The sequence below is a fragment of the Pristiophorus japonicus genome, chromosome 8, assembly GCF_044704955.1.
Source record: "Pristiophorus japonicus isolate sPriJap1 chromosome 8, sPriJap1.hap1, whole genome shotgun sequence".
NCBI classification, from domain to species: Eukaryota; Metazoa; Chordata; class Chondrichthyes; family Pristiophoridae; genus Pristiophorus; species Pristiophorus japonicus.
Window position 1 is genome coordinate 90,334,191 of NC_091984.1, and position 13,549 is coordinate 90,347,739.

General features: G+C 42.2%; 1 protein-coding gene across 1 annotated transcript in view; it reads right to left on the minus strand.

Annotated features, from left to right (window-relative positions):
• Nucleotides 1-13,549, minus strand: part of ror1 (receptor tyrosine kinase-like orphan receptor 1) — a 331,882-nt gene that overhangs the window by 107,929 nt on the left and 210,404 nt on the right. Inside the window, exon 2 of the mRNA XM_070886144.1 lies at nucleotides 6,095-6,163. Within this exon, the coding sequence (XP_070742245.1) occupies nucleotides 6,095-6,163 (69 nt within the window). The remainder of the gene's footprint in view (nucleotides 1-6,094; nucleotides 6,164-13,549) is intronic.

Genomic DNA, 13,549 nt, shown 5'->3' on the forward strand with positions numbered 1-13,549 from the left:
TTGGTGGCCATGCCTTCTGTTGCCTAGGCCCCAAGCTCTGGAATTCTCTGCCTGAACCTCTCTGCCTCTCTACCTCTCTTTCCTACTTTAAGATACCCCTTAAAACCTCTTAGACCAAGCTTTTGGTCACCTGCCCTAATTTCTCCTTATGTGGCTTGGTGTCAAATTTTTTGTCTCATAATACTCCTGCGAAGCACCTTGGGACATTTCAGTATGTTAAAGGCACTATATAAAAACAAGTTGCTGTTGTTATTGTTGTTGTACCTGACATACATGGACGCCTGCCCCTGCATGTGGAGCCTTCAGAAGGGGAAGGGAGAAAACTGGCAGTAAAAATAAACAAAAAGTGAAGGAAATCCAGAGCAGGTTTTTGCTAGTTGCACCCCCCACCTTTAATCATTAACCTCACCACAGGGAACATCAAATCCCATTTGTGTAAATCATCTCCTCCCCTTTCTCTCGAACTCCATAATTAATGTTACATACTAGTCATGACATGTTTGGAGTGTTTTGGATTGGGGTTCAATCCTGCCATATAGATCTATAACCACAACTATTCTTTCATATTTTCTTGTTTCATCTGTGATGCCTTCTCATTCCTCTTTGGAAAAGGTTTCCTTTCTAGTATTTGCTCTTTACGTATCGAATTACCGTGGGAATTTTAAAATGCCATTTAGGCACAGGTAGGATCTACAATTCTCTCCACATTTACAGACAGCAGGTTCCTATCCCTATCACTGCAGTGACTTCTGGAAAGTGTATGCCTCGAAAAGTCCGGTGAGGTAGCATTTGGTTCAGCTGCAATGACCCTGCAACAGTCACTTATTTTATTTTAGAACTTAAATAATTGGCACTTAGATAAGTGCCAGTAGAGCTGCTGGTGTCCTTGGAATTGTACCCTGTTCGATAACTACGCTCCATGGTATGACACTGAATCATACAACTCGCAGGTTTAAACCTAATCTTGCATTGTTAGTTGATCTCTGCAAATCGGATAATATGGTGGGCTAAATGCCCATGTTGGAAATGGAGAAAAATCCTAATTGCTATCCAGTGACAAAGTGCATTTATATGTGGATCCCGGGTACAAACAGGAACAGGGCAACTGTGATGTCCCCTGGAATGGAGAAGCCTGCCGCTAGATTGTCAGTCCATGGGTGGAAAACCAAGCTCATCTTCTCTAACATTTGCTTCAGCTCATTATGAAAAATCTAAATCATTAGAAAACATGTCCTCCTGTTGGATGAGCAAGTTTATATAGTGAGCATCTGAACCACGCAGACCGGGAAGATCCCAGGTATGATCCTTGCCCCGTGGAGAGTCGTCTGATCTCAACCAAACAGCAATACAAGTGTCAGAATTAGTCTCAGCACACCGGTCAGGGAGAGGAAAAAGCAGACAGGATCCCACAGCCTGATTATTCTCCAACTGAAACTTTGTGAATGTGAATGCTGGAGAAGGAAAGGAATGGACTCGGCTGCGATTTCCCCATATAATCGAACTGCTTGACGAGATACACTGTCACGACGCTTACATAAATAATGGGGACTTGAGTAAGTTGCAGGAGGATGCCTGACACCCACAGAACTGATTTCAAGGAAGAAATCTATGACTTTATCATATAAGGGGACAGGAGAAAACATGTGGGGAAAAAAAGCATAGCTAGAAGCAAGTAAATTTAATTTGCCAACTAAAACCTTGCACCATTTTAAGTGATTTTCCACACTATTAAATATAAAAAAAAATGAATGATCAACCTTCGTGGGTTGTACAATGCTGTGTAAGTAGTATGAATGTGATTAGACACCCATTGGCTCTCTTTCAGGTAACTGAGCTTGATCTGTACAGTGCCAAGAATACTCAATGTACCTTTATATGATGCAGACAGTTCATTGGAAACTAGCAGAAAACAACTACGTTGCAAAAAAAATCTAAAGCATGAAATAGACTTGCATTCATCTCTTTTAAATCTGCTAGCTTCATATATTTATATCTATCAGTATCTATATATCTGAAAAAAATAAGGGTTGAACTCAGCACCTATTCACTGGTCTGTGTCCCTTTTATTTATCTATATGCAGTGGGTAGAGAATACTCAATTTTAAAAATAAACACTTACTTCACTGTCTACAGGGCGATCACATCAAAATCTTTGTCAAATTCTGTCACTGGAGATCAACACCACCTCGCCTTCCACTTCCACACCCTCCCTTACAACAATTTAGCCTCTGATTCCCTATAATACCACACGAGATCTGCTAAAAAGTGCTAAAACATGCGTTACACAGTATTATGCTCTCATAGTTATACAAACACATATCCTGCAACTTAATGTGAGCAATACTATGAAAGATCTGCTAGCATGTAACTATTAATATTATTAAAACAGTACATATAGCACACATTTCCTATCCGTCACACTCAACTTGTGCCATACTTCCAAGAAAAGTTTAAATAAACAAAGAAACTCTCCAAGGACACAAAATACCCGAGCCACAAAGTCTGCACGCTATTTACAAAGGTAGGATTTTAACTTTAGCTTGATTATTATATATTATATATATATTTATTCCTGGGATGTGGGCAATTACCCATCCCTAGTTGCACTGAGAGGGTATGTCTTCTCCTTGAAGCATGCAGTCCCTGTGCTGGCGATGATGCTTCCACAATGGTGTTAGGTAGGAAATTCCAGCAATTAGACTTTCTGGTCTTAAAGGGACATAGCTTCACTTTAGGATACGATTAATACCTCTTGCATTACAAAATAGCATATGATCGTATCTTTGCAAGATAGCATATCTGATTTACTATGAGCAATGGAAGATCCACTGGTCTACATAAAAATATTGCCTCTAGCACCTGTTTTATCCATCGCACTTCGGGAACCACACCTATGCAAATATTTGCGCTGTACTTATGCACAATTGGTTAAAATTTCATATTTATAATACAGCAATAAATCACAAACAGAAAGGGAATAGGAAACATCGGAAGTGAGCAAAGTTGGAACATAAACTTCCAATGCGAAATTACTGAGAACATATGAAAACCATGAGCTGTCAGCAAACACTAACAATAAAATTGGGCAACCAGTGCTATCATCTCAAGTGTTTATTGAAAGTCCTTTCAGCTGGAATCTTGAAAATTAGATTTTTAACATAAAGTAAAAATAAACATTTTTGCGCAATGGTGTCTGCAACTTCTCTATTAACAGTGGAAATTCTGCAAGTACTGTAACATGATTTAAATTTGGAGGCAGTCTTTGAATAAAAATTCAGAATTTAAATATAATTATTTATGCAGAACCTTTTAGTGACACAAGGTATTGTTGCAGAGATATTTGGTAAACAAGGAAAGATGAAAATGAGTCTAATTTTTTTTAAAGTTTTCTATATTTCTTAGCTCTTGTTATAAAGGCCTCATCTTAAACAGATAGACCATAGCAGTAAAAAATGTTAGCTGCAGAGATATATTTATTTATTAGTCGATCTCCCATGTCATTTCACATAGGGAGTTAAGACCAAGTGTAGTCTTTGGGTAAGGTATGATTAGAGGGTAGAGAATTACTGAACCACAGCTTTCAGATGTAATTCAGTTATCATTTTAAAATCATATATTCTATTCTTGTTGTTATAATATACATTGGTTTTATATTATTATTTAGAGTTAGCAAAATGTGGGAGACAGATAATACCACTGGTGTGAGTGTGTGATTACAGCATCACAACTTAACATTAGCAGTAATAAAAACAGAAAATGCTGGAAATACTCAGCAGATCAGGCAGCATCTGTGGAGAGAGAAACAGAGTTAACGTTTCAGGTCGATGACCTTTTGTCGGAACTGGAAAAAGTTAGGAATGTAACAGATTTTAAGCAAGTGCAGAGGCAGGGAAAGACGGGAGGGGAGGAAAGAACAAAAGGGAAGATCTGTAATAGGGTGGAAGGCAGGAGAGATTGAATGACAAAAGGGATGATTGTACAAGGCAAAACTGATAATAGCAGTTTTCATTGTAAATAGGAATATATGATGGAAAAAAATTATATATCATAGATGTAACAGTGGTATGTGAAGGGAATACATTGATTTATTTATCTACCCCCCCAGGGGTAAGTAAAACACAATGGAGAGGTACTTCCATAGGGTTTTCCTAGTCTCTCTTAATAACCTCTGCAGAAACAACACAAACAGAAGTTTTTGGCTATTTATGCTGATTTCAACGCATTCCCATGAGAGAATCCCTAAGGAAATTCCAGGAACATGTATTTATTTTGCATCAAAAACAGTTACTTCCCATCTGAGGAGATCGCTCACAAATTTCCTTTCAAATCCTTTGAGTGGAAATGTGCATCCACACACCTGTAATGACACACCCCTCGCCCCTGTAAGAGCAACCTGCAAAAGATCTGCTGGTAAATCATATATATTTATTATCTCTTCAATTTCCTGCCTCCCCCCCTGAAGTTGATAACTCATAATAGGCCACACTTCCATGGGTGCTGGCTTACTTTTGTGATGGAGTGGTATCAGGTTATTCATCTGTGGAAGGCATTAAAACCAAGTCTAATCCTACTCTCACTTGAGGTCCCCATATGCAAACTTTCCAGCAGGGATTCATTCACTGGATGGTAATCAGAGGCGAGAACCCTGGCAGGTTTCCCCTCCCCGCCCCTGTAGTTTTGAGGGATATTGTAGTGCCCCTGCCTGGCTTAGATCAGCTAACTCAGTATAGACCACAGACCGAACCTGGAGCTTTCCTGCATTATACAATCATAATCACACCAGCAGCTGTATTTACTCACTGAGCTCCTGACACAGCTTTTCAATTTTTTTTTTACAGTTAGACGATACTGTTCTTAAGAATTTTCCAATAAATTCGGACATTAACTTCCAGAATGTATGAAAAGGGCAGCAAATCCCTCTATGATTTTCCCTCCCTGTGGGTCAAGATGCTGCCTATCACTTTGCAATTATCTACAGCACCCTTGCTGCAGATCAGGAACTTAATGCAGGATTCTGCTTCACTCCTGCAAAGTCACCAGTAAAATACCTGGGGCACATACAATAATTGCAGCACAGAAGCAGGCCATTCAGCCCAACAGGCCCATGCTAGTATTTTTGTTCCACACAAGCCTCCTCCCACTCCTTTTCATCTAACCGCTTCAGCATAACGTTCCATTCCTTTCTTCCTCACATGTTTATCTAGTTTCCTCTTAAAAGCTATTTGCCTCAACCACACCTTGTGGTAGCGAGTTCCACATTCTAACCATTCTCTGTGTATTCCCTATTGGATCTATTAGTAACTATCTTATCTTTATGGTCCCTAATTTTGGACACCCTCACAAGTGGAAACACCTTCTCTACGTCTACCTTATCAAATCCTTCGAAAATCTTAAAAACCTCTATGAAGCCATCCCTCGCCCTTTTCTGTTCTTGACAAATGAACCCCAGTCTGTTCAATCTTTTAATTAGCACGGCCACAAAAAGAGCAGAAAGAATAGCAGGCGTTGGTAACAGTGGAGATTGGTGATTTTTGAAGAACACCGCAGACAATAAAGTGGAAAAAGCGTCAATCGGGGGATGGAAGCAGCAATAAGTCTTCCTGTTTTTTTTAATGAATAGAAGAGAAAGATAAATGAGAGGCCCAGAGGATCATACATTATGAGATGTGCAGCTCTTCCACATAAAGTTATGCATTTTAGAAAGAAGGCTGTTTCATTTGAAACCAGACAATTGCACAAGTGTGACAGCTACAGAAACCCAAACTACTCTGGTCTGACAGCATCAAAGCTCCAGAATTTCAAGAAAACCTTGAAACACACATCCTGTTTGAATTACAGTATCATTTTGGTGTCCCAGCATCTCAAGCCTGGCCCCAACAAAACAAATACTCAGTAAAATCACTTGCAGATGTAGACCATCCCAGAAGAATATTTCACTCCTTTTTACAGCATCTCTTCCAGTTTTACTCCCAAAATTGTTAGCAGCATCAATGCTTTTGTACAGTACAGTAGACCCAGGTGTGTGAAAGTTTGAGGGGGTGGGGGCAGCATTCTATAATTCACTGGAGCTTTATTATTTGGAACAATTGCTTGCCTGAGTCACTGGAACCGTTCCATGCTGGGGTGGAAGGCTGCAACTGAGTTTCATCTGGTAAATCCATTCCTGGAGGAAACCAAAGGAAACACTTATTAATGTCTACAATATTAAATCTGAATAAAAGCCTACCATACTTCATGTACTTACAAAGACATTTAAAACCTCTCTTGCTGGGCTAGTAAATACCACAAGTTTTGTATGCTTGATTTTTGTTTGGTGAATTTGTGTTATTTAACATAATACATGAAATAAGAGGCAATATTCTTTGCATCTACTATCAGCATTTGGTATGCTACCGCAATCATCATCATCAAAGGCAGTCCCTCGGAATCGAGAAAGACTTGCTTCCACTCTTAAAATGAGTCCAATATGAGAGCCACAGTTCCTGTCATAGGTGGGATAGATAGTGGTTGAGGGTAAGGAAGGATGGGACAAATTTGATGCACGCTCTTTCCGCTGCCTGGCTTGATTTCTGCATGCTCTCGGCAATAAAGCACCTTCCATTGTCCCCCCAAAATATCCCTTAGCCCAGGTTCAGGAGAACACCCACTCCACCAACTGTACATTCCCATTTCCACCTCATCCATCCCTCTAGTTTAATAGAATGATATTGTCAATTACTACCAATTCAGAGATAGTTTATACAGCTTCATCATTCACTAGGAAGTGGGTTGAGACTGCCCAAACTAATTTCACACTGAACCCATACTTATATCTGTCAGCAAGTGGAAATCTTCATTCCATCAGTCTAAGCTGGAATGGATCCCAGGTCTCAGAGGGGAAAGGACAATAATGTTGACCCAATGCATTACCCAACCCCCAAACGTTAGTCTTTCAAATAGAGGCTGTTCATTTCAGAACATAAGAACATAAGAAATAGGAGCAGGAGTAGGCCATTTTGCCCCTCGAGCCTGCTCCGCCATTTAATAAGATCATGGCTGATCTGATCTTGGGCTCAGCTCCACTTCCCTGCCCGCTCCCCATAACCCTTCACTCCCTTATTGTTCAAAAATCTGTCGAAATCGCCACCTTAAATATATTCAATGCCCCAGCCTTCACAGCTAACTGAGACAGAGAATTCCACAGATTTACGACCCTCTGAGAGAAGTAATTCCTCCTCATCTCAGACCTCTTATTCTTAAACTATGCCCCCTAGTTCTAGATTCCCCCTCGAGTGGAAACATCCTCTCTGCATCTATCTTGTCAAGCCCCCTCAGTATCTTTTATGTTTCAATAAGATCACTTCTCATGCTTCTAAACTCCAATGAGTATAGGCCCAACCTGCTTAACAAGTCATCCCCTTCATATCAGGAATCAACCTAGTGAACCTTCTCTGAACAGCCTCCAATGCAAGCATATTCCTCCTTAAATACGGCGACCAAAACTGTACACAGTACTTTAGGAGTGGTCTCACCAATACCCTGTACAGTTGTAGCAGGACTTCTCTGTTTTTATACTCTATCCCCCTTGCAATAAAGGCCAACATTCCATTTGCCTTCCTGATTACTTGCTGTACCTACATACTAACTTTTTGTGTTTCATGCACAAGGACCCCCAGGTCCTTCTATACTGCAGCACTTTGCAATTTTTCTCTATTTAAATAATAATCTCCTTTATTACTTTTCCTGACAAAGTGGATAACCTCACACTTCCCCTCATTATACTCCATTTGCCAAATGTTTGCCCATTCACTTAGCCTGTCTATATCCCTTTGCAGATTCTTTGTGTCCTCCTCACAATTTGCTTTCCCATCCATCTTTGTATCATCAGCAAACTTGGCTACATTACACTCGGTCCCTTCATTCAAGTCATTAATATAGATTGTAAATAGTTGAGGCCCTTCCCTGTGGCACCCAACTAGTTACTGTTTGTCAACCGGAAAATGACCCATTTATCCTGACTCTCTGTTTTATGTTAGTTAGCCAATCTTCTATCCATGCTAATATATTACCCCCAACTCCGTGGGCTCTTAGCTTGTGTAGTAACCTTTTAAATAGCACCTTATTGAATGCCTTCTGGAAGTCTAAATACACCACATCCACTGTTCCCCCTTATCCACCCTGCTCATTACATCCTCAAAGAACTCCAGCAAATTTGTCAAACATGATTTCCCTTTCATAAAACCATGCTGACTCTGCTTGACTATATTATGCTTTTCCAAATGTCCTGCTACTGCTTCCTTAATAATAGACTCCAGCATTTTCCCAACGACAGATGTTAGGCTAACTGGTCTATAGTTTGCTGCTTCCTGGCTCCCCCCTTTTTTACATGGGGTGTTACATTTACGGTTTTCTAATCGCTGGGACCTTTCCAGGCTCCAAGGAATTTTGGTAGATTGCCACCAATGCATTCACTATTTCTGCAGCCACTTCTTTTAAAACCTGAGGATGCAGGCCATCAGGTCCAGGTGACTTGGTCACCTTTACTCCCATTATTTTACTTTTTCTTTCGTGATAGTGATTGTTTTAAGTTCCCCCCTCCCTATAGCCCCTTGATTATCTATTATTGGGATGTTTTTAGCGTCTTCTACCGTGAAGACCGATACAAAATATTTGTTCAAAGTGTCTGCCATTTCCCTGATCCCCATTAGTAATTCCCCAGACTCATCCTCTAAGGGACCAATGTTTATTTAGCTACTCTCTTCCTTTTTATATACCTGTAGAAGCTCATACTGTCTGTTTTTATATTTCTTGCTAGTTTGCTCTCATAATCCATCTTCTCTCTATTTTTTTTTAGTCGTCCTTTTATCTTGTATTAGGCTTCTAAAATTGTATGCAAACAGTACTGGTTATTTGTGATACCCTGTTTAAAATATAATGCAATGAACAGGTAGCCTATGCTTTAGTTGGCTGTCATACCAATGTGATGGTCTACATAATGGTAGGGCTGGTAGACACCCAAGATTCTTTATATACAGATGTCTGGGGGTCAATTTTAACTCCAAATACGGTGAGGGTCCCACCCATTCCTTTCCCACCCTGATCTGGGTGACTACAATTTTAAATTGCAGGCGGCAAGAACATTCGCCCCAAGCCGGCGGGGTCCTCTTTAAATATGCAGATTAAATGCTGATAATGTCATCGTGGCCCGCGCTGCTATTTTAACCTGCCGCCTGAGCAAAGGAACAATGGAAGTCTCCTCACCAGGCAAAACCTGTCAGGAACAACAGCAAGGACTAAAAGAGCCCCAGCAAGGTAAGTTTGATTTTTTTCCCCCGTTTTCTTGTGGGCTGGGGGAGCCGGAGTGCTATTTTGTTTGATAATGCTTCTGTGAAGCAACTAGGGACATTTTACGATGTTAAAGGCACTATATAAATACAAGCTGTTGTTGTTCTCCACGAGGAAACTGATGGCCTGGCAGCCGCTTCCCACTAACTTCCCGGCCACTTTGGCAAGCGCCACTAACGAGACCCTGCTGTTACAGTCAGCTGTGACCCCTGCTACTGCTCCAGGACGGGACAGCCGCTCGCGTATTCACATTCCCGCCCGGGAGTTAAAATTGAGCTCCCGATCTCATCTGAGCCATCAACGGGACATGCTGTGATTTTTTACAAAAAGTGAGAGGAGAGGGATTTGAAGGCATATTTATCCATGCTGCTCTCATGAACCTCTTAGCTGTTGGCTGCAGCATGGATCAGGACTTGAGAGTAAGTCCTTTGTTCCCTGCTCATTCGGTAAATGTGCATGGGTGAAACTACGGCGAGTAGCAAACCAATTTTAAAAGGGGCAAAGTAGTGCCATTTGCAGCCTAACTAAAATCTGCATGGAATACAGGTCTCTGGAGATGTCATTTATGGCAAGCAACTGGTCAGGATTACACAATGGAAGCTGTACATATAGTTTCACTTGATGAATGGGGGATAGATGGTTTTGCTTGATTAATTTTAAGAGTCAGAGAAAAATTTAAATATCCACGATCTATGATAGCAAAGGATTTGATGTGCAATTGGCCTTTTCTCACTCCTTGCTTTATGTCCTCATTTCACAGCTGAGCAAGCCTCCATGAGTAGGCCAAAGGTCAAGATGTGTAGATAAACACCAATATGATATTATACTCCAATTGAATGAAGCAAAGTACTCGCCACTGTTTAGTGTTTGCTCCTATTCACAACAAATCTCAGGTCATAACCCATTTCTAAACAGACTAGCCCTCACATATATCAATTAGACCAATCAGGAAAGACAGAATTGGTTTGTATAGTTAAAAAGGATGCTTCAATTTACTATCTAATGAAGCTAATATGCATTTAGCTTATAAATCGCCCTCGGATTTGCAGCTTATTGGCTTGCCTGCTTGGGTCTGCACTTAACCATAGTACAGAACAATACTGTAACATGATTAGGAACCAACTTACTCTCAAATCAGATCAAACCCCACAACAGTGGCTCAGCCAAATGATCCTGATGAGATTACTATATTTTCACGGTCTACCAACGTGCAAGAATGATTTATAATGGATTTTTTAAAATGTCAAACTTTTCAATTGGTTGGAAAAAATCATTTTGGTAAAAGAGTGTAGCTCAGATTAATGATTGGCATCTGTGTCCTTCTTATTAAAACATACATCCTGGCCTCTTCTATAGATGGATTTTCATCTCGAGTGTAAATCAGGTGGGTGGTGGGCAGGGAGGACGCTGCGTATATGCGAAGGAATCGGCATGGGGCCCATGCCATTTATGTGGCTGGGCCGAATTTAAATCAAATCAATGAGCTGAAGCTGCCCTGTAGACAGCTCGCCAATTGGAAGGGCAGGAAATCCAGCAGGGCAGCCACTGCTTAAAGGCATCCAGCAGCACCTTCAAGGGGAGGTGCTTTTTACAGAATGGTGGATAGCGAGCTGAGAGATTGCACTAGCAGGCAAGGTCTCTTTGATCAGAGTCCTCAGACTTCCTGTTGCAGCGGCAGAGGTGCAGGAAGGACGTCCTCATCCCCTCCGATGGGCAATGTGTGCCAAAGTAAATCTTAGCCAACTGGCACAGAGAGAGGTGGCACAAAATATCAATGTAACCAGCATTGTCTCTTGGACCTGACTGTATTACAGGATGAAAAAATGATCTGACCAGGACTGCCAAGACAAGACTCCCCTTCACATCTCTCATACTTTCTGCAGAGCCCAATTTTAGCCCCAGCACTATCAACCCTTCCCTTCCTTAATTCCCATAGTTCTCTTCAACTCCTCCAGAAGATGCACCATCACTTGCTTTGACCCTTACAAGCACCAGCGCAGAAATCGCCAATCCACATGATGCAGGTAGTGAGTTAGTGGGTTCTGCAATGGGTACAAATGAGCAGGACCAGGTCCCAGTGGGTAGGACAGCCCAGGAAACAGCTTACCAGAGAACCAGCTCACATCCTAGTTCTGCTGAAGAGGACAGAGATGCAGAGTTTAGGTTCCCAGCCTTTAAAAGAAAAATGCACCAGCAGTCAGTTAGCTTCCGCAACGTATCGTAGTGTATGGAGGCGTTCACTACCAACTTGTGCAAAGTACTGGCATGTGGCATCGATACCTTGCAATCAACCATGGGGTGTATGGTCACCTCCATGGATGCTGCAGCTGGGGCCATACTGCATGAATTTATGGCACCAGTAAAAGCATCCCACAGGGGCCCTCCTCCTTGGACAGGCTGGGACACTGAATGGATATGGGCTGCAGACAAATCATGGATGGCCTACAGTCTACATTCCCACAGATTAGTAAGAGCGCTGAGTTGCAGCCCGATAGCAGGGGCAACTGTGCAATGGGAATGGACCATGTTGCCTTCTCTCATGACAGCATGTCTGGACCCTAGCAGCCCCTAAACCACTGCCCACCTTGGTGCCAGAAAACCTTGCTGGTTCTCTGAGACCCCAGCTCCTAGTGGTCATGAGCATCTCATGAGCCCTTTACAGAGCAGCCTTCCACCTCCCATACCGCAACCACTGGGGAAACATCTCATAAAAACTCTAAAGTATGTAAGAGATCACTTCAGATGGGCACTCGAGAATCACACCAGGATAATATGCAGTGTGTAGCCAATGAAATGATAATCCTCTTTGAAATGTGTGTGTGCTGCGAATGTTCCTGTAGCACCTGATGAGCCCGAAGTTGGTCCTTGGGCAGATGCAGTTTATTTGAGGATTGAAGAACTGGGAGAGATATTGGAGATGACTTTTAATGCAGGGGAGCAGGGATTGTTTCGCTGAAGTGCTCTTCAGTGAGCTGCTGCCGAAAAACTCTGGCTGCAGGCATCTGTTGGACCCACCTGCCTCCTTGCCATCCTCTAAGTCATTAAATTCATCATCTCCAATCATGCTGGAAGTCCTTGTCCAGTGGTGGCTCCAAGTGTTGTCCCTGTCGCAAAGCAAAGCTACGTGGCATACAACAAACCGCCACCATACAGGACATTCTCTGTGAGCTGCATTGCAGGATACCACCAAACCTGTCCACCATCGATTACTTGTTTGTGAGCTCCAACAATCTGCTCGATGAGAGCTCTTTTGACCCACAGTTTAACAGCCCAGTGTGGGCTCGACTGGAGTCAGAAGCCAAATGTGCAGAGGCTACTTCTCATCTGCAAACAGTCAGCCCCTCGTTTGTTGTTTACAAATACCTCCATGGCCTCGCTCCTCCCTATCTCTGTAACCTCCTTCAGCCTCACAACCCCCCCCCCCTCCACCACCCCCCCTTCAAAATTCTGTCCTCTTGAGCATCTCTGATTATAACTGCTCAACCATCGGTGGCCGTGCCTTCAGCTGCCTTGGCCCTAAGCTCTAGAAATTGTTCCCTAAATTTCTCCTTCTCCCAACCTCTCTTTCCTCCTTTAAAATGCTCCTTAAAAACTACCTCTTTAACCAAGCTTTTGGACATCTGCCGTAATTTCTTATGTGACTCGGTGTCAAATTTTTTTGTCTTCTAACACTGCTGTGAAATGCCTTGCCGTTTCACTACATTTAAAGGCGTGATATAAATACAAGTTGTTATTGTTGTTGTGCAGGGGGCAAAGATTTTAGGCAGATGGCGGATAGGCACAAGATAAAACTGCCATAAGAACATAAGAAATAGGAGCAGGAGTAGGCCCTACGGCCCCTCGAGCCTGCTCCGCCATTCAATAAGATCATGGCTGATCATCAACTTCAACTCCACTTTCTCGCCCGATCTATAAGAATTGGCAGATCTGGAATCATGGCAGATCTAAGAATCTGTCATGGCAGATGTCAGAAAAGAGAGCACAGGCCTGTGTCATTGCACACCAGTCCCACATGAATAGAGTGGGAGCCCTTGTGATTCATGACGGCAATGGGATCGCGTACAGGAGACCGCAGGGTGATGTGAGTGCGGTCAGTGACACCCTGGACTGGGGTGAGTCCTGCATTCTTTGCAAACCCCAAAGCTCTATCTTGCTGCTTCCATTTGTCCATGGAGACATACACAACAGAAAGATCCCAAGGGCAAAGAGAAAATAAGTGAACACT